General features: G+C 36.5%; 1 protein-coding gene across 1 annotated transcript in view; it reads right to left on the reverse strand.

Moving 5' to 3' along the window:
- Positions 1 to 26085, reverse strand: part of PDGFC (platelet derived growth factor C) — a 122438-nt gene that overhangs the window by 27719 nt on the left and 68634 nt on the right. The window contains exons 2-3 of the mRNA XM_085058573.1: positions 25597 to 25792; positions 7029 to 7209 (exon numbers count right to left, since the gene is read on the reverse strand). Coding sequence (XP_084914699.1) covers positions 7029 to 7209; positions 25597 to 25792 — 377 coding nt within the window. The remainder of the gene's footprint in view (positions 1 to 7028; positions 7210 to 25596; positions 25793 to 26085) is intronic.

Here is a 26085-nt window from a genome sequence, read left to right on the forward strand (position 1 = left end):
TCTAATTAGTTACTGCTTCTTTTGCTGGGTGAGGAAATGGATAGGACTGTGGAGTGACTACAACACTAATAATGAATTGGGACAGAATATGAATGCACCTAAATGTCATAACTGAAAACTATGGTGGTGCCTGAAACCTAATAGGAAATGCACATTTGCTTACCTTTTTTTCAACTAGCAACCGTGTCAGACACAACATGTCAGTATTTGAAAGAAAAATAAAATTCTAGGACTGTGCCAGTTGCACAGGGATTACTTTGAGAATGGGACAGAATTTTCCTTGGAATTTGTAGAGAAGCCATCAGCATGCTTTCTCAAAAACGCTGATCCTGAAAATTGGAAAAGGGATAGTCAACTAGACAATTGTGCAGGACTTAAAGCATAAAAAATAAAGGTTGCTAAAAAAATTTTGGAGAAGAAAAAGGTGGTGTTGGGAGTTCTTTGGGTTTTTTGTCTGCGTTTTTTAATATGATTTTTGTGTGGGGACTTTCTGTTGCGTTTTTTTATTTGGTTGGGATTTTTGGGGGAGGGTGGCGGTTTGGAATTTTTACACCAAACATATCAAAAGAAAAGTCGCTTAGAAAATATTTAGTAAAGGATTAAGTAAAGAATTATGCACAAATAATTGAGACACTGCACTGTTTAGGATAGATATGATCAATTAGATTGAACAAATAAATTTAAAGCATGACTAGAGAATAACTTTGAAAGACTAGAGGAACATTTGATCATCATTGTGAAATATTTATTTTTGTAGAAGTAGCATCCAAAGCTCCAATCACATGACACCATTGGGTTTACAGTTGAAGAGTGACATTTTTATTTACATATGGATCACTCTTAAGTTACAGACTTGCTTGAAGGTGTTTTTTTGTTCGAGGTGCCTCATAGAAAACCTTTAGATTTTCAAAAACAGCAGAGCATAAACATTAAAATTGACACTAGAACACTACAATCAAGTAAATGATAGACCACATAAAAATAGAACTAATTTCCAAGTTAAATAAGAATACATCAACTTCTATGCTGAAATGCTATGAGACTCACTAATAAAGTTTCCAAATACTAAAAAAGTGTCCCTGACAATAGAAATATTCATTACTAAATGGAAATCTAGAAAAGCCTTTGGGAAAGTTACAGAAAATAAAGAAAGGAGATTGTCTCTTGTATTTGAAATTCGTTTCTAATACTCTTTCTAAACTTTATCATTTTTAAGGGCATTTAAAGGATTTAAACATTGTTTCCACTGAATCATCTATGTTCTGCATTCATGTGGGAGATGAGGGTTAAATGTGATTAAAGACATAATTTGGGACAAAGAGCAATAAAAATTTTCTGCTTTTTCTTGACAGTTGCATTTTCCCATCTCTTGTTTATGGTAATAATTTCTGCTTCAAACAAGTTGACATAGAGTGGTCTAAATTGGACATAGTGCCCTGGACAACTAAAAGAAGAGTAGTTTTCACAAGCTCTTGTCCATGGCATTTGTTGTGATTGCCCCTCAATACTTTCTTTCAAAAAAAAAAAAGCAACAAAACCAACAAAACCAAAAACAGAAACCCAAACCCAAAACTAAAAGAGTTTTAAGGCTTTTATGAATGTTCCATAAACAAAACCACCCTGATACATGTTGAACACTCCTGATTTTTGCAAGAAGAAAAGATGTACAGAACTTTTTGAATAGAAAAAAACACCAAAGCGTGACATTTGAGGTAACATAATTGCATTTAATTTTGAAATTACTGCTACTTATTTAGAAATAAGAAAATTAGCTGATTTCTTTTATATCTTGCCTCACTGATACAGGATGTGATATTCAATAAATTTCCCAAATCAGTGAATTTAAATCTTAGTCAAATTTATGATAAATTTGTAAAAAAATTCCATTCAAGGAAACAATATTACTTTTTTCTACAAACAGTCAATGAAACAATTTGTGATTCTTTTCAGCCTGAGACACTTTAACCAAAGAAAAATACAAAAGAAATGGTTTATACTAAATGAGAAGCTGCACTCAGATTTTGGCCAAAGGGAAAGGAACCTTGTCCTTCAGAGTACAAAACTTGCTATCAGATAAGTATACTCATTCCTTTTAAGAACTAAATGACAGCACCAAAATTGTTCAAAATGTCGTTCTTCCTTTTAGAGTCTCAGAAAATCCACACTGACACCTCACGTTGGGGAGGTTAAGGATTCACTTCCATGGACTTCTGTGCAGCCCCACAATTTTGCTAGAGTCCTGTCTAACTTTGTCTCTCTGTGAGTCTGCTCCACACACAGATCTTTATGATGATAAACTTTTTATGATGTCCATGGGACAGAATGAGATAGGGTCAGAGGAAAAAAAGACAGTATGATTTAATAAGAAATTTTACTTCAGAAGTTCTTTCAACTCAAAGGTTTGTTTTTTCCAGCCACTCATTTCAGTCCCATGGATAATAGCCACCCTCAGTTTGGTTTTTTTGTATTTTTTTGGATTGCCTGAAGAATTTCATTCCTATCTATGTATTTTGGGGTAATAGTTAATGTCTCCTCTAAGAAATTATCTCATCTAAAATCTTAAGCATAAGTTTAATGCCAAATTAAATCTCCAAGGAAAGAATTAGTTCAAAAACATCTTTGATTTACAATGACTTTTTGCCAGACAAAAGAAAATTAATAGATTGAATTTGCACACTGGAGCATCTTTAGTAGCCTGTTCAATTATGTAGAATAAGGTTTCATTGTACCTAATCAGTGGAAACTCTGAACACAGAGGTTTTGTTTTAGAGTCCTTCCCACCACAGGAAGGTTGTTCACACTTCTTCACTTCATGTAGCATTGCAAAGTGCTACATACCATTCATACACTCTCCTGATTCTTCACACCACCTTGGCTTAAACAACCCTGAAATGGTTTGATTTCTAAAACCTTTTGACCACTTCTAAAGAGAGTACAGAAAACCCCTTGTTTAGATCACTAATGTCCTTTATGATGTTTCTGGATGGATTTCCAGTCATTGCAGATATAGTTAAGCATCTCTTGAGCTTTAGTACAAACATGTGAGAAGCACACCTGATAACTGTGAAATCTGTAGACTTGTGAAAGGAAGGGAAAGGAGGGTATGAGCTTTCCTCCCTCTGTTCTACTTTTATGCACTTTTTCTACAAGTATTTAAATTTTATTTGCCTGTTTCAATCAACAACCTCAATTAAAAAGGTTCCACAAAAAAATAGTAATATGCTCAATCCTTAAAGAGCAAAGCTTGGCCAGTTTGGATGAAATAAAGGACGAATTACTAGATAGTCCTAAAAAGAATATCTATTTAATTTTCATTACTGTTAAAAGCAAGAGTGATACTAACAAAGTCTCTGCATCAAAAGGGGAAAAAAGGCAAAACCAAAAAAAAACCAAAAAAACCCAAACCACTCTCTTGGATTGAAATCCAGGTAGCCAAACAGGTACTACACCAAAATCCCAAACCACCTGCTAAGTCACTTTTAAACTATGTCAGTCTTTAAGCAGCTTCTTGGAGTTTCATCTTTGCTTGCATAAAAGAGGGTTAAGTCTGTTCTTTGCAAAGATCTTTGGCATGATCTTTGATGACAAATGACATGCTACCATATGCCAAAAAAGAAGGGGAATACAGTCACCCCCAGCTTCAACTTTAACTGGAGCTGCTTTGTTCTGAGTGCCCTGAATAATTAATAACTACTTTGGCAATCAGTCATGCATTCCTTAATGGCACCTCAGGCATCAAGTATCCCATTCACCCGCTCCCCAACTAACAATGGACTTTATTACATCAAGTTTTTTTCTGCCAAACTTGTAACTGACATAGTTTAAACTAAACAAGTCAGTAGGAAGCCTGAAGCCCAAATGTATATTATGAGTTTATAAGATTTCCCACAATTTCATGTGGCTACTATACGGGGCAAGTGAGAAGAAGGGGAAAAGAAATGAAATGTGGATTGTTTTTCCAATAAAGTTCTAGGAGGGTTTAGGTAGCATAGTGCTGCCAAAATCATGACTTTTAATAAATGGATAGCTGGTCAAAATTGAGAACCATCACCAGGCAGCCCTTAGTGAATAAAGCAGCTCACCAGTAAGCACAGAATAAGTGACAGGGCAGGGCATGAAAGAGTGACTGCAGATAACAGCTGTGCTGAAAGGAGCATAACAATTTTGGAATAACACAAACTACGTTTGCTTAGTTGGAATAAGCTTTTTCAACACTTGCTTCCACTTAACAGTATTGGAGAGAAAATTAACTTGCAGCTACAAAACAGAGAAAAGAAAGTGGGAGCAAGAGCAGAAGTGTAGAAAGTTCCAGGTGCAGCCAGGGTACTCAAAACAGAAGAAATTCAAATTATTAAGCTCTAATTAGTTAGAATCTGAAGAAAAGCTTCATGTTTTTGTCAGCGAGCACTCTGCTTGTATACAGTATGTGCACTGCTTTTATTCACTACCTCCCAATCCCACAATAAACCTTTCTAGAGAATGATGTTGCATCCACTAAGACTGGAATGGCTGTGAGTCCTTTAGAGTGACTAGATCCTTGAAGTAAAGTAATGAGATCAATAGCCATTCTCCTACTACTTGTGATGTGAAAAGTTGGTCTGAAATATAATATACAAAGTAAAAGAAAAAAAAAAATGGCCAAAGAAAAAAATACATATACACGATAAATTACAGCAGATCTAAACAAAGCCATTTGTCTTGCTCTTTAAAAGACCTGAAAATGTGTCCAATGCCCCTCTCTGTGTGTGGCCTCCAAATACAGAAACAAGCTTGCACTGTTTTATTTCAGTTTTGCTTCATTTCTTCCCAAACAATCTCTCACTGCTAGTCTACCAGGCATCTCCCCCTCCCCACCACTTGTCAGAAAAAAATGAGGAGAAAAAAAAATTAACTGTTTAGGACCAATTCATTGAAGTGAATCTCTTAGTGAATCAGTTATGATTTTGCAAGAATTATTTAAAACACAAGCTCATTCCGATAGCTGACGTTTTTTTGTGGTGATGTGGGAGGGGGGCTGTAAATTTTATTTTCTCTTCAAAAGCTGGATAAGATAGCTTTATAGTTGTAAAGAAAACTGCTTTTTTTTGCATCCGTTTTCAATTGCTTTAGGTACAAGAAGCAGGTTTAATCCTGGAACTGAACAATATATATTTAATTTACAATCTGCTGTCTGAAATGTGCAATTGTATTCTGCATGACTTATTGGGACATATTGTTTGTTGAAAAAGATCACAACTCTTTTAAAGAGAGATTTAGAAATTAACCAATAAGCAGTTGCTATGCTACACATTTTGGGGCTCATTCCAAATTCTTATGCCAGCAAGTTGCCTGCATTTGTCTGTTGCATATGTCAAATGTAAGTATTTTGAACATTAAACCATTGTTTTGTGAATGCTGGTAATTTAAATATTTTAACTAGTTTTCCCCATCAAATATTAAGGAATAAACTCAGTCCATTTGTAAAGCATGACATAAAAATAATTATACATATACCATTTTAAGGTGCCTTTGTTTAATCAATTCCACAGAGATGGGATCATACATAAGTTAGATAGATCCATAGCAGGTAGGGTGTAATACTAGAGCTGTGACAACGAAATTTGGCACCAGCCCCACAAATACATGTATTTAGTGATTTTCTTTTACCACATTCTAAAAGTAAACATACTTATTACCTTCTGCCCTCGGGTGTGCCAAACTTTAAACCTGGCCTTATTCAAGTTTGGAGACTGACACTTTATTTAATTTTTAAATTTACCATTATCGGGTTAAAATATTCTACTAACAAAGGTTATTCTAACTCATAAAAGAGTAAAATATGCAGATCAAACCTTTAGTCACTTTAGGAATAGTTCCTCCTTAGGCATAAGTATTAAAAAATATTTACAGGAAAACAACATACATAAAAATATATATACAAACATCCCACCCCCACTACACTACCCTGACACAATCATTAGCATACTAAATATATTCTTCTCAATAACTGAAATTTTGCCAATGGAGAGGAGTAAAAATGGCAAAAAAACAAAGTCAGCCAAGTGCATTCTGGGTGAAGTACATGTCAGTGGGGTTACAACATGGATTCCTTTGATCTATTTTTTATTGAGCTTGGAGATATTTTCCACCTACCAAACACTGCAGACCAAGAGACTACTTAGGAGATTCAAGGTGAATTATGAGGAATTTAACAAAAAATACTCCATACTGTTTAAATATGGCATAATCATTCTCACACAAGTCAGCTCCTGTTTTCCTCCATTCTAATGTTTCAGGACATCCTCTCATCCTTAATATTCTAGAATTTATTTTTTTTTTTGCTATCACAGATCTTTCACTTGGTGAAATAAAGGTAACAGAAAACCGTTGACAGGGAAATTAGGCACATTTTAGACAATGACTGTTTTAATACTCGTGATTTACAAGCTTTAAGCAACATTCAAGAGAAGCCTAAAGTACAGTTCACATGGAAAATGCAGTGGAAAATGAGTTTTAAGGATTGTCTGCTTTGTGGCTATAATAAAAGTATCCAGAAGCATAAGAACTCTTATGTTTGGGAGCTAGATATTATTATTTGGTTAAGTATGTCTAATAGCAGCTGACTGATAAAAACAATAATTTCTTCAGTTTCTTTTTTGAAAGAAAAAAAGATTGAAAGATTGGGATTTTTCCTAATCTTCTTTCCACATCACAATGCTGAATCATGAACTGATTTGTCTTTTCCTCAAAGTTGGAATTCTCTTTTTTTCCACAGTACGGAATTAGGAATGCAAATATTTTACTGAAGCTTCCACACAAACAACTGAGCCCACAAGTTCCCAGTCCAAAGCCATCCAAAAACAACCACAGGAACACTCAGTTAAAAAACAGAAACAAAATGTACAGTTCAGGAAGACAGATTGCACACTATTATTATTATTATTAAGACATAAACAGTAATTAATCTTAACCTATTAAAAGATTCTTTTGAGCTACCACTTCAAAGGTTTTGTATCCTGAAATGTTTCAATCTGAAACATGTTACTTACTGGCATAAGAAGTGTATAATGGATGCAGAATCCAGGTTCAGAAGGAAAATATTCATCAGACACAAATCTTATTCTGATCTGGTTTCCTTTGGAGATCTGTCTGCTTGGCACAGTACTGGAACCACACCAGCGCCCTAGAACAGTGCCATCAGTAGGCTCTTCAACTTCTACAAAGTCATACCTGAACAGAAAAGAAAATAAAATGTTTATTTACTGACAAAAATTCTATAAACTTCCTAATTTAACCAATAAACTGACTCTGCAATTTTTCATTTTTTTAAATGCTAAAAGCATGCTGCCAAAACCAGCTATTTTAAACTTAGCTCCCAAGTTGCTACTGACTTACATACATAATAAAATCGTGCAGTGAGGTTATAAAAATAAAAGCAGACTTAGCATTTTGAAGAGACCCAAGTGTATGGTTTTGCTTCTTGTTCAGAAAGTAATTACTACATGTGTGATAGGGCAGGATAAAGTCAGAGGAAAAAAGACTCTAATTGCCTGAGTGGCACAGGAGCTCACACTGCAATGTCACTAGCAGTACCCTGCATGCCACCAGCGAAAGTTCAGTGCCTCTTTGGGATGGGAAACTTGCTCTCCTGTAGTGCCAGTGGTGAATAACTTCCTAAAGGTTAAGGTGGGAAACTTGGATGGAGTTTATGCATATCCCAATGAGACATTTGTTGAGCAAAGACCTAGACCTCTCTGCGTGACAGAAAGAACCTGGTATTTTGGAAATATTGACAAGAGACATATGGCTTGGGAACTTTTAGGGAATGAAACATATTAAGTTTGATTTAGTTTCATTGTTTTTAACATGTGGTCTGGGTAACCCTGGGGATCTGTGAACAACTTCAACCAGATCCATGAAAGGTAACTACGACATGCCAGTCAATCAATCATCAATAAGTTTCAGTATAGCATACAAAGGTCCTCGTTTTCACTGCAAGGGTTTAGTGTGTTCCCAAGTCATAAAAACACTGCAAGCCACTGCTCTAGAAGGTATGTCTGGTTTCAGTGCTTTAACCTGCTTCATGTCAGCTCCCCAGCTGCCCACTGACAGAATAAACACTGACCATTTCAGCTGCATTTTCCCTGCTCCTGCTTGAAACCCCCAGAGCCCCAGTGGCAGCACAGCTCGGTGGTTTGGGAAGGTGTGTGCTGGTTAAAGCAGGGCAAGCACTTGGATGTTCTCAGCTGCAGCTTCCTGAGCCAAGTTTTCACTTTTAAACCACAATTTGTATTCTAAGCACGGGCATAACAAACCTCTGAGAAAGTTTTGAGGTTTCTGATATTTTTATGTTTTCCTTCACGTGCAGTCATATATTAAATACATCTCACATAAATCTAAATTCGTAAATAGCAGAGTCCTTTTCAAGGGTACAAACAGTCCTACCTCTGATGATAGCAAAGACTCATATTTTAAAAAACATGCACACACACACTCCACCAAATATGCCAAACTATATTTAATGTGAAAATTATTACCTCATAAACATTCTCTACTAAAGCTTTTCTGGATTTTTTTTTTCAGTAAATCTAATCTTTATAATGATTCCCAGTTCCCTAGTTAGACAGCAGGCAATAAATTCTTGTGTTGCATGTTTGTGCAAGACTGACTTGCACATTTATTATCTCCATTTAAAGGACCACTATTTTTCCACTTAATTAAAAATGAATGCAATGAATATGCTCATTAACTGTGTTCAAAATCCATTACTGCCATGTACCACAGTTTTAAATCTTTGTTGAACTTATGATACTAATCACTTCATCATTATCTTTTTTCTCCCCAAATGTGAACTAATTCCTTTCACAGATCCACCAGTGTTTTTACTTTATGATCAGGTATACAACTTATTACAAAAGGCAATGTTTACATTAATTGTACTTAGGCCTCAGGGCTCAACACATTTATCAAATTTATTTTGAGCACTGAGGTTTTTTTCTTTTCAAGATCAGCTTATGAAGTTTCCAAAGGCAACCTTTTTTATTTTTCTAGTTAAGAATATGGAATAATTACCTACCTTTCTGATTTTTAAAGAGTGAAATAAGCTAATATTTACATTTATTGACTTAGGTTTAAGATGTTGAGGGGAGTCAGAAGGCTTAGTGCTTTTACCTAACTTGCAGTACTTTTTATTGCACCCTTTGGTCTTCTGGTACACCTGAAGTAAAAAAGAAAGTCAAATTCCACAGTTTAAATCACAGACCCTTCAAATAAAGGCTAATTAACTCCATTAGTAGAGAGGTAAACTTGAGGGAAATAAGTGTTCTGAAAAACCAAATAAAATTCAGCTTGGATAATGACATTTTTAGCCAGTAACTTTATTCCTGTTAGTTATCTAGGCTAAATGTGCTATAAGAGCCTGCCAAAAGAACCTTCTGTGCAACTAAAACTCCTCGCATCACACATCTGGACTGATGTCTGAACTTTCTGTAAAAGTAACAAAACAAAGTGGTTGAGATGCTTTATCATTTACGTGATTGTGTTATGTAATTTTACAGCTGATGTCACAGGGCTAAGGAGCAGCAGGGACAATAGCACAGCCATGGAAATTTATTTCCCCATCAAGAGAAGAGTGTGCTCGAAACACAAGAGAACTAGGATAAATAGCCAAGAATTGAGAAGCTATTTTCCAACTGCAGTGGAGTAAAAAAATGTTAAAATGCATTTGGAACTTAACAACACAGAAGCCTTCTTTTCTTTGCAGTATGCAGAGGAGCAAGCACAATTCCTCTTAGACAATGACTAAAGAAATGCTCTGGTGCAGTACCCGTAACATTTTTTAAATATTATTAAGTAAAATTTATGCCAAAGAGGCAGCCCAAACTCCTTTCCTGGGACAAAAGACGCTTGTGCCTTTAGGCATGATGCCCACAATTCCTTGCCTTATACCTGTTGCAGAACATGTACTCCCCTCCCCTGTAAGGCCCAGGTGCCTGGGAACATGGATTGAATTAACAACCTGAACAAAGACAATTTACTGAAAGGAGCAAGGAAGCAACATAAGCAGCTCAAAGCTTCAACAGCTTTCCAACCAGGAAATGTATTTTCCAAGGGTATGTGTTTTCCTATCCTCGTTATATGTTTTTCTGTGGTTTATACTGTCATTTCCTAAACATATTCTGACAGGCTGTTTACCTTGGCTTGCAGTTTTGTGACCTTTCTATGGCTTCCCTCTGCATTCAGAATTCCACAAATATGTCAAAAAATGTAAGAAGCAAATATCCACCAGGTAAAACACTTCATCATATCACTGGTTTTGTTGGATCTTTCCATCTGTGTACAGATATGTGCTAAACAAAAATCTGGGGAGACCATTAAAACAGTGTGATAGGTGAAATTTATTTTTCCTTCCCCTTTTTATAAGAACATGTATTTTTTTTTAATTAAGAAATAAGAAGTTGTTAACAATCCCTATCAAATTTTTTTACAGGATTTTGTGGGGCAATGTAATATTTCTGTTCTAACTTGTTATTTAAAGCACATAGAATTCTGAGGTTTTCCTGCTGTTGGCATAGCACACCCACCTGCAGAACCAAAACATCCAAGGTCGTCTGGCAGTTCACCAGACAAACTGTTGCAAAATAGTACTGAGATCTTGTTTGGAGAGCTTCAAATTTGGAAACGTTGGAAATTATTAAAAACTGTCATCATGAAAATATAATTTTGATATTTTATTAATCAGAATTTTAACACCATCATTCTAAAGGAAACTTTACTTCCCTCTTCCACCTCTATTTGAAATATTTTTTATTTCTGCTATTGAAATATTTATATTTCCTATGGAACTAAATTCTTGGTTTCCATCATTTGACGTAACTGTGCATTTGTATAGACAAAAGTGTGAGGTACTGGTGATACCTTACATAGTCTTCACTTCTTAGATAATTTTTAAATCACATCCGTAAGTAATAATATTGCCCTCTGTAAAGTAAACATATTTGCTTATAGAGGAAAGTAAGGCCAAACATCTAACTTGAAGACATTTTTTTTCAAAGCTTGGCAGATTCATGTTTATCTGAGTGGAAAAGGGAACACTGGAGCATGACAGAGGCACTCAAATCCATGGTATCTCACAGCAGCTTTGTTATTCCCTGCATGCCAATATGCAGCAAAAAAGTGTGATAGGACAAGAGGAATGCAGAGTTTATGACAAAGGACAGAGGCAAAATGGGAGGACTCCAAGAAGGAAGAAGAAGTCAGAGTGGCATGCGAATTAGAGAAAAAAAATGTATTTCAGGCAAGCAACAAGCACACAGATATAGCAATACAGTTTTAAAAAGAAAAGCATACTGCATCATTCATTCAACAGGTGGATGAAAATCAAACATGTGAGATACAAATCAAAATGACACAAAATTTAAGTCATCAGTAATAATGAAACTGCATGTACTTGTGCACTACTTTTCAGTTTATGTAAGAGGAAATTTTACTTCTGGTATTATTTTTTTTCTTTGCAATGTGACTAGGTCAGGCAGTATAACCACTTTTGCCCAGGTCTGCAAGCTTCAAAAGCTGTTTAATTAATTCAATTGCCTTTCAAATGCATTCATTTACACCATTCTGTTTTGTGTTTGTTGCCAGACAGAAATATCTCAGACTGGGAAAGACTGGCCCATTCAGTCCCATCTCCCATTCAGCCCAGCAGGTACAAGGCTCCTGAAACTGCAAACCACTGGCACTGCACACCAGTAAAAGTTACCTACTCAGACACTTGCCAGACAGGTGGCAGGGAAAAGAACTCAGAAAGCAAATTTCCTAGAGCTACAGAAGGGACATGGCACCTTGACTGAAATGAAAGCTCTGTGACAGCACCAGCAAATACTCCATACAGGGTAAAAGTTGAATAAAAATTATTCTCCTCAACATTATCAGAAATGTTTACCTGGGGCTACTTCAAGTGAAAGTAAAGTCAGGATACTAGAAGAAAACATTTTTCAAAAACTAGCCAATGAAAAATTTTAACTATGCAAAATAGTGCCTCTGGATTTTGTCTTTCCAATATGAATTTCTGAATAAAGTTACCCAGAGTCATTTGACTGCAGTTCCTGAGGCTCACAAAATGGGTAATTTACCCTAGGACTCACCCTTTTTAGGAGGAATTGGCAGTGCCTTCCACTCTTAAGTAAGAGGAAACTCCTTTGGATATCATTACAGGTCATACAACAACTCAGAAAAGAGTTACATTCTATGATTTCTGTCATGAAATCACCATGTTTGAGGTTTTAACATATAAACAGAGAAAAGATGATGGAACAGCAGTGATTTGATGTGAAATAAATTTCCATAGTAGTTTCTGTATTTGCTGATCTTATACACACTGTGTCATAACAGTCACTGGAAAGAAACAGCAAACCCAGATATAATCCAAATAAATAACTGATGAGGTCAGTTTTTGTACTCAGAAAATTATGTTTAATTATATACAAACATCACTTCTAGCAGTAGACATCACTTCCAGCCAACGAATGAGCCTAAAACCCCCAAGTATCCTGCCATGTCTACATTTTCCATGAAATAGAGATACTCAAGGTATAAACAGAGAACATTTCTAACTGCCATTCACCAAATATGGATTGTGGTTTCTGTGCCAACCTACTTTGAATACATCTATTTTAGAATATGCAGTACTGTGCATTAGGAACTGCCTTATGGAAACACAGATTCATTCACAAATGTTAGATGGTTGCCATGGTTCTCCCTGTTTAATCTTTTCTCACAGTGATTAGTAACAGCCTGAGGCTTCTAACACAACTGCACAACTCTCTCTGTATTTCTACCTTGTTATTTAGGATACATGGAAAAAAAGTTTAATCCTTAGATTTCAATTCTCTTCCTTTTCATTCACTGTAAGCCACTTTGATCACAAATATACACTTACCACATTACAAGTGAAAAGGAAAAAACAGACAGAGTTCAAACCCCCAAATTCTACTCTTCAAACATTCAAACTCTTTTCATGGAAAGGATGCACTGGTTGGTTGATACAGAGAAATTAAATTTGCATTACCACACTTCAGTCTACCAGAAAATATATTTCTATTTTCTATGGATCTGATGAAAAGTGGAGGTATCATGTGAAGCTGAGAAACATACATTTTGCAAAGCAGCTTTTGTCCCTTGGTGAATGCATTTCGACACTGCATGCAAAAATAAGAAACTCAAGAAAATGTGTCTTTTCTCCCCAGAACTCCCCTTTGTGTCAAGTTTACTTCAGTGCCAGTTAAGAAATTGCTTATTGCTAAAAACATCTCATTTCCCTGATGATTAGGAAGCTGGCACACAAGCAACTCTAGGAAATAAATCATCATGAGTGGTACCGAGGTGAACTTGTAAGAACTTACGTATCTCCACCATAAGTACACAAATATCCAGTAGCCTCTGAAAGTGACATCTGCTTTGTGGGGACGAAGGGACATTAATTTTCCACAGGAATGAGAAATTGCAAATTAGATATATTGGTAAACGTACTTCAGCCTCTAAAACAAAAACTATTCTAGGCTCAGACAGCAAGCTTGCAAGTATTTTAGCATATATTAAACTGCTGACAAGTAATAGATACTCATTAAGCATGTAAGCAAGTATTTTCAGCAATACAGAACCACAGAATTCAGACTCTGCTACAAACTAATTTATAGCTGTACAGCTTATATTGATACAGCATTTCAAGCATTTGAATAAGAATCTTATAGAAAGAGACAGTATAATCCTGCAGATCAGACCTGGAGGTAAGGAAAGAAGATGGTTTCCCAAGCTCTTCATTTTAAAAGACCGATTGTCAAATTTCTTAGGAGCTCCCTGTACTTATCTCCATTGTATTACAGAATGACAGTATTCCTAATGCCAGTCAGGATAACAACTGTATTTAGCTTTTTAAAAATATGGATTATGGTCCAAAAATGGCATGTTATGACAGAAGTATAAATCAAAAAAGTGCATGACATGTCATACCATCACTACCATTACTATATATCAAAGATGAATTTGAGAAAATTGGTGAGCTTGGAAAAAAAGTACACATACAAACCAGCCTGCAAATGATGCCCCACTCCATGGATTTCATCTGGCCTTCATCTTAAAATTCAAAGAATGAAGTTTTGTTGAGATGAACGTTCCACAGATTTCCGACACTCACAGTTAATATGCTACACTTATCTTTTTCCTTTCTGACTTCTGATTGTTCTGTAGTTATATAAATTACAGTAAATAAAATGATTTTCCACAAAATTAGAAGTTATTTGGAAAGATTATTTTACAAGGACTAAAAAATAGGTAACAACTATGTAAAACCTTTTCTTGTAAAGTTTCACCTCCAGTTGTCTACTTTGTGCTTTTCACTGCATATGTGGACCACAGATCTCTTTAGTATTCTGCACAAGTTATGAATTAAAATAATAACGCATGTAACAAAAACAGTAAAAGGATTCTTACTTTTTTGTGCAGTAATATGACTATAATCTGTCCTTGTCTCCTGCCATGCAAAGGATTACCTGCATTACTATTATTTTTATTATTATCATCTTACAATAAAACATCACGTGGAAATGACCACCAGAGTTCAGGGTCCTGCTGCACTGGACACTATACTCTCCAAAACACTTTTGCCTTCATAAAAATGCAGCCACTGTCTCTCCTCAGAGAGCAAATCAGCTTAGTAAGTATCTTGCACTGTACAGTACTACACATTCCAGATTTTGGAGAACTAAATGCCTTACCAACTTTTTCCCAGGACTCCTCTATAAAGTCTGGTATATTTTATCTTGGGAATTACAGGGACCATAATAAATCACATGTTCCTACTGTACAGATCAATGTTTTGTAGAAAACCAAAAACACTAACAGACCTTAGTGCTTTACAGCCTTGGCTGTAAATGAGAAACTCTTTCTCCAACCCACTATAAAATTTCTTCCTCTACTCACACTGTTCACAGTGGTCAGTGTATCTTTTCCAGTTTCTGTGAATCCATAATCACACTTTTTACATTGTTTTTCAAGCAGCATTTGAAATATTTACTCTAGCATCCCAAAGAGTAATTTCTTCTTTATGCATACCCCAAGACATTCCAGGATATAAATCCTGGAATGCAGCAATGGCTCCAGCCAATGATGTGCGAACTACTGGCTAAGCAATTTCCTAACAATATTAAAAAGTCTAGTTTTGGGGAAAAAAAAACATAAAGAGCATAAGGGGCATTTTTAGCAATGTGAAGATTCACCCAGGGCTGCTCAGGCAGCTTCTCTTCCCCTCAAGCAGCCTTTGATATTAGAACACCATTCCATGCCTGGGTAAGTTTTCCATCTTCCCTTTCCCTCCCTACTTCAATGGAGGCTGGGGCTCTATGTTTATTTAAATGAAAACACCATAAATTTTTAGCTCAGCAATACAGTAACATGTGGCCTCCTGGCAGCTACATCTGCACACAGGATTTACCAATCCAGGAGACATCAGCAGTCACTAAGTCTGATATTCTGCTTCAGGACAGTCTAGTAATTGCTACTCAAACAGAAATTGAAAAAACCCTAAAATGTAACTGAGCAGTCTGCATGAGCCAGAAAAGAAGTGTATTCCCACTCCTAGCAGGAGAACATTTTTCACTTAAGTAGTTTAAGAAGTCTCCTCTCACTTCAGTTTTACTAGTTGTAAATTGATAGTCATGAACTTATGCAAATCTACTTTTAGTCCAGACAGAGTGTATGAATCAAAGGCTAGTCTGAAGAGATACATCTTAATAATTGGTGCTACAATGCTGGTCTCCCTCTTCCCATGCTACTGTCAGAAAATGAGATGATCTATTAATTTTACCTTATAAAACTCCTATAGTGTTCCCACATGACCATCTAATATTTTTGATAATAATGCATCTTTCTTTTCACAGTTTCTGATGCACAGGCATCTTCTCAGATGTCCCAATGATCAGCTGAGAACAGATTAATGTAAATTGCATTACGTTTTACTTCTACTTTACCCTAACAGAGCAGCATCAAGTGGAAGACTGGCTTGTTACTAACTTGTTTGACTGACAATATTTGCTGGTAATGCTAACTACAGTTGCACGTGAGCAACATGCTCCGTTAAAATGTTGATGATTCACTTAAAGAAGCAACCTCAGCATTTAGTGAGAGGGAGAGAAGAAAGGAAGAGGACAAGGGGAGAAAGTTAAAAAAGAAAGTTAAAAAAGAAAAGCTGCATAACATGTGAAGAAACACACTGTCCATCTAGGAATAGGACAGTTGGAATGCCTGCTATTCCTGTTTAAACTATTAAACAGGAATATTGTCTGTTTTCTATTGTTGAGTCTAATATAGACTCAATATGACTAATATTGCATCTATTGTCATAACCGTACTTAGACTTTGGGTAATCAGAAAACATCAGGTAGGGAGTGTGTGTTGTGTTTAAACTGGCCTACTGAGACATTGTGTGGGATAATTTTAAATTATGTTGCTGGGCCAGACTGCAGCTTGCATTTGTCTTGACATCAAGACCTAAATTAGGCCACAATGTAGGTGGCTACAGGGCCTGTCTGTATCCCTGAGCTCAGGTAGCGATGGCTCACAGTATGTTTTTCTGCCCCTTGAAAGCAGAAATCTACTTCCACATTTTAATAAGTGGTGGGGTGGGAGCAGAGGAACTCCATCAATAACAAGGGTTCCCAGAGCACCCGAGACACAAGCAAGACCCAGCAGTTCCACACTCACATTCAAAGAAAATAACTTCAGTCTCCAACATTAGAAACTCTGCCAACTACGGTAATATAAAACAATTTTAGAAGCAATAAATTAGGATTAGGACCATTTACAAAAATATTTTGATACTGGGGAAACAGTTTACTTTATTCAAACAGCTTGCTTGAGACTGAGAGGACCAGGAAGAAATTTTAAGGAGCCTAATTTTTTTTTCAAGTCAATGACTGTAGTCTCTGGTGCGAAAAAGTAGTAAGGGATTATGTCAACTGTCCACTCATCAGCAATCACTCTCCTACACACTCATCTGGGCTGTAAAAATAGGTTTCAAATTACTTCCAAAATAATATCTACTGTATTGTCCTCCAGCAACAGTGGATAGTAAAAAGGAATGCTGCATTTACTGAAATTGAGGGAAAAGTGGGTGGGCAAAAATGCAGTCTCTTAAGTTTGTGCAGCATGTCCTGATCACATCACCTGTGCTCTGCTGTCCTCCCACTCCCCTCAGAGAAGCATCTCCTTCCCTTTTCCCTTCTTATGTTGCATTCTGATTTGCTTAAAAGAATAAAATGTTGTGGCTATAAGCTCTTCCTGAAGAACAGAAGAGTTTACTCTTCTTGAAGCTTAGGAAATGTGCGTTACAGAGTAGCCTCCATTATAATCATACCACACTTTACTTTTCTGATATGTTTTTTATCTTCATTTATTGCCTGGGATATCTGCTTTGTCACACTTACAAATCTCTTATCATGAGAATGGTATTAAGCAACTTTTAATAAGCAGTAGAGAAGCCAAAAGAAAGGTTATACTTCTGGACACACATCTGCCACAGTGTGAACAGTGGACAGTAGCTAAACCAATAGGATGGGAGCAGCTGAAAGATGAGTTAATGTTTGAATTACGTGGCAGTCAAAGAATAATGTTTTTTTCTGGAATTATGCAATATCCAAAATAAAGATACTTCTTTAAAAAAGCCAAAAAAACCCAGAAAACCAAACCACCAAAATCCAACAACAAAACAAAAAAGCCCCACTACAGTTTTGTTTAATGAAATCTGAATAGAGAAGAAACAGATCCAGATATTTGTTTTAATGCAAAAAACCCACTCTTTGCTTCTTCAAAACACTAAGAAAGCAGGAAGCATAAGTCTACTGGCTTCTTCTGTATTCATTCAAATTGAAATAATATTGTTACATTTCAACTCACGAGAGAGAAATAACCTTTGTAGCATAAAACTTATTTCTTTACATATAAAAGAACAATCAAACTTCTTACAAATCTTGATCCCCATCCCCAACTCTCATCCTCCATTTATATCCATTCAGCATTCAAACATACAAAAACCATTTGTACTGGTACTACTTTTCAGTTGTCTTGCAAATAGATTGAACAATTAAAAACCAAAACCATAAAAAAGCATTCCACAAACATGCCACCAGCCTGTGTTACACAAGTTTTATGTCTTCTTCTACACACTGTTCCTAATACACCACATTACTGCCACTGATAAAACATCAATGCTGCTACAAAGAACTTCAGATTAAATTAGCTACTTCACACTAATTCTCTGCCATCAGTATTTCAATTAAACTAAGGCACTTGAATGCTAGCACTCATCCCAGCCATTTAAATTATATATCCCCCTTTCAGACTTTGAATAAAAATGATTACAAAGTAATTTATGTGTTGGGAAAAAAATGAAATATTTTCCATTGAGGAATGAAAGTTCATATGCTTTTTATAATACTGTATATTAATGAATCATTCCTTTCCAAATGGATCTGAGTCATAGAATAGAGCTATAATAAATTTTAACTTACTTATGGTTTCACTTTTGCAGAAGAAGTTACAGCCAATTATGAGGCACTTTAGTATCACTGATATGTAGAGCCACCTAAACAGAGCCCAGCCCACTCATATGTGTTGAATCTCACAGAATATTCTGAGTTGGAAGGGACCCACAAAAACCATCGAGTCCAAATCCTGGCCCTGCACATCACCATTCCCAAGAGTCACACCATGTGCCTGACTCCATTGTCCAAATGCTTCTTGAACTCTGTCAGGCTGGTGCTGTTCTGCCCTGGGGAGCCTGTGCCAGTCACCAACCACCCTGTGGGTAAAGAACTTTTTCCTAATATCCAACCTAAACCTCTCCTGACACAACTTCAGGCCATTCCCTCAGGTCCTGTCACTGTCACCACAGAAAAGAAATCAGTGCCTGCCCCTCTTCTTCCCCTCACGACGAAGTTGCAGACTGCAATGAGGTTTCCCCTCAGTCTCGTCTTCTCCAGGCTGAACAAACCAAGTGACCTCAACTGCTCCTCAAAGGGCTTCTGCTCAAGGTCCTTCACCATCCTCACTGCCCTCCTCTGGACACCCTCTAACAGCTTAATTATTTTTATATTGCGGCACCCAAAACTGCCCCCAGCACTCGAGGTGAGGCTGCCCCAGAGCAGAGCAGAGCAGAGCAGAGCAGAGCAGAGCAGAGCAGGACAATTCCCTCCCTTGCCCGGCTGGCAATGCTGTGCCTGATGCCCCCAGGACACACTTGTCCCTCCTGGCTGCCAGGGCACAATGACTCAGATTCAACTTGCCATCGACCAGGAGTCCCAGGTCCCTTTCTGCAGTGCTGCTCTCCAGCCTCTCATTCCCCAGTCTGTCTGTACCCCAGAGCTGCCCCATCTCAGCTGCAGAATCAGCACTTGCCCTTGTTCAACTTCATCTCATAAAAAAACAGGTGGCTAAAACTGAACACACTGAAATTCAAAAGCAATAGCTGTAAGAAAAGTTTTAAGTATTAGTCTTCACTATAACTTTCATTTCCACTTTCAAGATTCTATGGGTTTTGGTACTGAATATTTCGGGATTTTATCCAGGTTGAAGCTTTAAAGTTTTTGAGGACTCTCTCTTTTCTGAATTTTCAAATAAAGGTGGCAGCAGCAACCCCTTCATCTTCAGAAGTATGTGTGGAAGAAGTAAAAATCCCAGCAGCCCAGCTACTTAGCAACATGAGTCACCATGAACATTGTCTGCACCACCTCCACTTGAAATACAGAGCTCACTCAAAGGTCTTTATCCAGTTATTCAAAGCCAACTTGAACTTTGTACTTACTCAGGAGATACCTTCATCCTCTGCAATCACAGTCCATGAGATGCATTTAACACTGTCTGATAATAAAGACAGCCCATCAGTTGTGTCCATAAAACAATTTTCTTGGGAACTAGATAAGGAACTTGTTGCCCTCAAAAGCCCCAGAACTAATACTCACTCTATGTGAAGAGTTATATTTCTTTCATGAATCTGTGCTTGATATTAGTGTGGTCTTCACACATACACCAATATTGACTCTACAAAGCACTCAAGGTAAAACAAGAATAATAAACTTTTTTTTTCCCCCAGGAGGAGGGTGTGATGTGGAATTTCTTCTGTCTAGAAGAAAATGATGCTGATATTATCCTTTCATGCATGCACTCCCTCGATGTTGCCAGGTGCTTCCATAAAAAGGAGCCAAACAGAAGGAAAATTTCTGTTGTCTTTTTTATTAAGGCATTAGAGAGTCACAGTTATGCATCCATATTTTACTCCACCTACTAGATGTACAGATTTGTAGTAATAACAAGCAAGGAAGCTCCACATGGTACAAGTAACTCATTGTGTCTTATATTACACAGAAAGATCTCTTTGGAAAATTACTTAACAAAATGTTTAGTCTTTTTATTGTATTTACTATAAATTATCACTGTCTAGCATCCATTTGAAACAAATTATGCAAAAAAAAATACTACTAAGCAAATATTTTCCCTCTTCATAGCCCCAGACAAAAGACAGTCTCTTGTGTGCTTCCTCTTTAATACACTTGTTTCAGTGCTGTCAGACTAAGGCAAACCTTCTAATTTTTTAATTCCTATCAACAGATTCCTAACAATGCATTCATTAGGAACATATATGACTGTTAAAGCAGTCTGGATTACAGTTTCTACCGCAGAATCTTGATGTTCCATGAATGGAAGGCAATAGCTCAGTCACAACAGATCTGAAGTGAAGGCAAGTAGCCTAACACTTAGGGAAAGGGGAGGTAGTGAATTTAATACATGTAGCACTGAATAATAAAGCATCATCCTAGGAATCCTCAGAGGATGAACATTCCCAGCATTAAAAATTAACTATTGAATTTGACATGAAGAGGAAAAACAAGTCATATAGATTTTACTCTAAGTCAGCACTGACAGCTGCCTTCAGCTTAACTAATTTTCTGCAGGAAAAAGTTCTACATATTCCACATATCAAGTGGACAAGCTTTTAAATTTTTTCAAGACAGTATGGATTATTGCTTTACTTATCCACGTAAATGAACACATTCACATCTGCAGCTGCTAAAAGCCTCACTCCCCACCAAAACAAACAAGAAGACAAACCATAGTTGATAATTTAAATTTTTAGAGAACTAAAGAGTGTTGGAGATTAGTGTAACCATCCTAATATGAAGATGTTGGTGAAATGGTATTTACTATTCTACTATCAGTTAGTTCCACAGCCTTTTACTCGTGTATTTTATCCTTATCACCTTATCTACAATGATTGCACTTTGGATTTGTGACACATTTCTGTGTTTTATTATATATAATAAAAGTCAGACTGTAATCATCTGATGATTAGAAAGAACAGCTGCAGCCACTACTAGGATGAACAGAGCCACTCCATGCACAGGGAGAGAGCAACTCTGACACATGCTACCACTGGAAGAAAAACTCTTGCCTTTTCCTTCCCTGTTGCAGCCTTGTGCTTCAATGCTTCAATGCACAACCAACTCACATCATCAGACTCCCTTTAAGGGCAACTGTAGCATCCATGTTCTTCCTGCAAGAAAGCTAAATCTGTGCCTTCCTGTCACAGAAGAGTTCATCATAAAGCTGTTATCACTTCATGTTCTTATCGACAGAAAGTAACAAATTTGAACAACAAGCAACAGCTGAACAAAAATCAGTTTCTGGTCAAGAAGAATTATGGCAGCTCCCTCATGATAGGAGCTGTCTGGCACAGAAATGTAGTGGTTTCATGATTAAAACAGCATTGAGGGGCCAGCATCATGAAAATAATGACCTGGCATATCAGCTACCTTATCAACAGCAGAAAAACTGCATTTTTGTTTCACCAGAAAGGACAGGCATATGCAATCCAAATCCACAATGCCTGTGTTTGCTAGAAATTCAGTGACACTTCTACCACATAAACAGTACTGCACAAAACACCCAGGAGTTACATACTTCTCCTTTCTGTTTGGTTAGTTTGCAGGGGGATTTTTTTTTTGCCCATAACTTTTTTCTTTTGCAAGTCACAACTGAAATCAAACAAAGTGTATGAATCTAAAATTACTACAATATTGTAGACTTTTGGTTGACTACTGTCAACGAAAAACCTAAATCTCTTCTAGATGTATGCACAGATCTAGTTGCCAAATAAAGTGGAGATTGTGTTCACTTCAGAAAGGACACAGTGGGATTCTTAACATTCTGTCCATAGGAAGGATCAAGTGCAGATGAAGTAGAACTATCGTAAAACAAAAAACCCAAAACAAAACAAAAAACAAAACCAAACAAACAAAAAACCAAAAACCAAAAAAACCCCAAAAAACCACCCAAAATCCAAAAAAACAAAAACAAAACCAAAAAAACCTAGACTGTCTTTTATGGAATGCAAACATGACCTGCATGAATTTATGAATTTAAAGTACATCACAACAGTAAAACCTGGAAACAAACCACCTGATAAAATACAGGCAAAGTACGAGAATTTCATTCTAAAAAACCCACAGTTTAAACTTTGTTTCTAAAATATACATAGCAACCATGCTTAAGACTGCTGGGAATTAGCACAACATGCACATTAATGCCATTACAGGAGAGGCTTAGTCAGGAGGGCTGGCCTTAAGCACTGAATTTGTTGTAATGCAAATTCATTACATTAGTAAATACAGTAAAATGAATGGCAAGTAAAAACAGAGGAAAAAAAAAAGCCATGCAGGGTGATTTTGATTTGCATTTGGGAAAATATTTGAAGTAGAGGCTAGACTGGGACCTGCAATAAACCTGTACAATGTGATATTTGCTCTAGATGAAAAGACTTCACTGAATAGCTTGAAAAGTCAGAACTGACTTTGAAGAAATCCGAATGTGGAGGTCAGCCAGACACAGGAAAAAACTTGCCATGGCTTCAGGATACATCTATGACATTTTTTATTCACCACTACCATTGTATTCCTGTTACAGAACTAAGTTAAGCAAAAAACACTTGTACAACTGGGTATGTTTGAGTTAGATTTTTCTCCAAAGTATAAGCAATATTTGAATGAGTAATATTACTATGAGACTGAAAAACTGCTAAATTATCTTAAGCTGATGTAGCCCAGCATATTCTCTCACTGGCCCTGTGAGCTTACACTGCAGGGCGCCAGAGTCTACAGCAATGATGGAGAAAGCTCTGGCATTACCCAGAATGAGCAGCTTAAGGAACAAGTAGAGGAACAGAAAACCGTGACAATGACCACGGCAGGTAACTCGTGAGGTCATCTCACACACTAGAGAAGGGAGAAGATATCCTGGTACACACTGTACACTGTTGCACAGAAAGTCTAATGTTTCCTTGGCTGCAGTTTTTACTTAGTTTCAGTTGTATGTCAGAACTAAAGGCATAGAGTTGCAATAGATTAAACTTCATGTGATATTTCATTCTGTCCCTTGTCATACAAACTTGCCTTTGGGGAAATCGTTGAGCACTCTACATCAACAATACTGATTTGTGTGTTTCAAGGTGGCAGAAACACAGCATAGTAATAAATACTCTGAGATGTAGTCAATAAAAAACCCTTAATTTTTCTACAGAAAGTATTGGAAGAAGTATAAATAATTTCATTAGGAACTTTAATAGGTAAGAAATGCAACACATAACTTATTACAAGAGATTACTCTGGCAACTGGTAACTTATTTGGCCTGTGCAGAATTATTTTACATATTTAATCTTTCTGTGTTTTAGTTATTTCCTCAACTTGTTAGTTATTTATAGTCCTTTCACATCAAACAAGGTGCAATTTCTCTTTCTTTTCTGAACTTGTTACTGAAATTAAATTTCAGAGGAATCCTTGCTATGTTTTTTCCTTTTGGTTAAAATCAAAAATATAAATCTTTTTTCAGAGAGAAATACAACTCTCTTTTTTATCTTCCAAGCAAAAAACCCCGTGTTTTCTCAGTAGGACACATATCAGGAATTGCATTCATACAACTTCCTGGTATACCTGCACAAATACAAGCATGATAAGATTACAACCGAGTGAAGATTATGAGTGACTTATTACTGCTTTTTAATTTGTCAGTACTTTTGTATTTACCACACTGTTTACTTAAAACAAATGTACTCCAATTAAAATTCTATTCTAGTTATAATATTATGAAATGTTTTAACTTATCTTACTTCTCTTTTTGCAAGTGGATGAATGAGTCACCCTACCTGGATTTTCTTTCACTTGCCACTTCACTCTGCCACATGCAAAGAAAAGAAAAAGCAAGCTAAGTTTTCACTTAAGGAAAAGAATGATTGTGCAAAGGGAATGCACTCATTCAAGTAAACATTTATGGTACTTAGTATAGTACTGACATGGCCTTGGTAATTAATCCCTTTAGAATTATGAAAAAATATCTTTATCCCTCTGTTATAAACACCTCCTAAATTAAGGACAAGTGCAAAAATAACCTCTAAAAATTCAAATTTATTATCAAAAGTTGGTACAAGATGTAAAACCAATGGATTATCAGTTAATTAGCGAAACCAAAAGCAAGAATGAAGTCAAGTGTGTATATGAGGTACACAAAAATAAAACTCAAAACAGAAAACAAAACAAATAAAAAACTACTTTGAAAGAAAAATTTTGTGTGAAGTTCCTCTCCAGGAAGGCATCAAAGGAGAATATGCCATTCAAATGACATCTTTTATCTGCTATTTAATTTAACAAAGAGTCCACACAATGTACCACCATTCACACATCAGGATTTTTTATGATGTGTTGCTACAATGACAGATAGATACAGGATACAAGAGTTTAGGATCTCTCCTCTTTCACCCTCCCACAGGAAATATATATGTCAGTCCCACTGCCTCACAATATATCCAAACATTATCAACCACGTGGCTTGGTTCAGAACTACATCCATGCTGATGTTATATCACAATTGCTTCTCTCCCAAATCACAAAGCCTTCAGCTGAGAATCATGGAAGGAAACAGATTCCTCAAGTCCTATAGAAACCTTTGCCAGTGACTGAGCAAGCAGATATTTACTAAAATTAGGGGGAAAAACAGTACCAAGAATGCTGAAGAGTGTCAATTAGCACAGTATTTTAAGTGCTGTTTTTCATAGATAACTTGACAATTTAGGACCATTAAAATATTGTGGAGCAGTGTGTGGGGGTGTCTTGAACAGGGATGTAGTGCTTTGTGTCATGCCCTGAATTCTGCTTCAGGTAACTTACCAAAATTTTCTCTGTAAAAATTACATTCATAATTCTAACATTCTGTCAAGAATATTTTCCCAGATGTCAAAGCTTTTACTTGAGAGGGAGATTAAATAGATCACATTTTTGAGTTGTAGGATATCTATGGCCTAGATACTGAATACAGAAGTAAAAATGAGAGCACCCCAGAGCTTTCAGACATGAAAACCTCCTCTAGCCCTATAAAAGAAAACCATTAACCAAATCTTTTTAAAATGCATTTTATAAATAAATTAACCTGCAAGTGTCAATTTTTGCAAAACTCAAGCAACACATATTTTTCATCCCTAAACACTTCCTTTCAGAATTTCTTGAGTGAAAGGGAAAGCAACTTACTTGCAAATGTCATCTTCTGGGTCCTCAAGCCCAAATCTTTCATCAAAAGTAAGCTGTATCCATACGTTTTCATCAAGTGCTACTAATCTCCACACTAGCACAGTGTTGCGTGGATACGTGTGTGGAAACTTGGGGCTGTGAATACTTCCATTAGTAGTCACAGTAATTATCTTCTCATGGTGAGGATCCTGCACACCTATAACAAGGACAGAAAAGAGAGTCATCAATATTCAATCCTTCTCCTTTTCCAGAAGTGTTTGTACTGTATGCACAGTAGAGACACTTTTGTCTTGATTGCTTTTCTCCATCTTGCAAGAATTCCTGCTTGGAAAGTCCAAAGTAACAACAACACAAGAGTCTTAACTATTACTTTGGTGGCACAAAGTTATTCAAACCCAAGTTTCAACTGGTGTTTGGAAAGCAGGTAAAGGTAAGAGAAATGTGACTGCAAATTCCTGACTACAAGACTGGACTTCTGAAGTTCACCAG

The sequence above is a fragment of the Lichenostomus cassidix genome, chromosome 4 (genome assembly GCF_008360975.1).
Source record: "Lichenostomus cassidix isolate B80296 chromosome 4, HeHo_3.0, whole genome shotgun sequence".
Classification (NCBI taxonomy): domain Eukaryota; kingdom Metazoa; phylum Chordata; class Aves; order Passeriformes; family Meliphagidae; genus Lichenostomus; species Lichenostomus cassidix.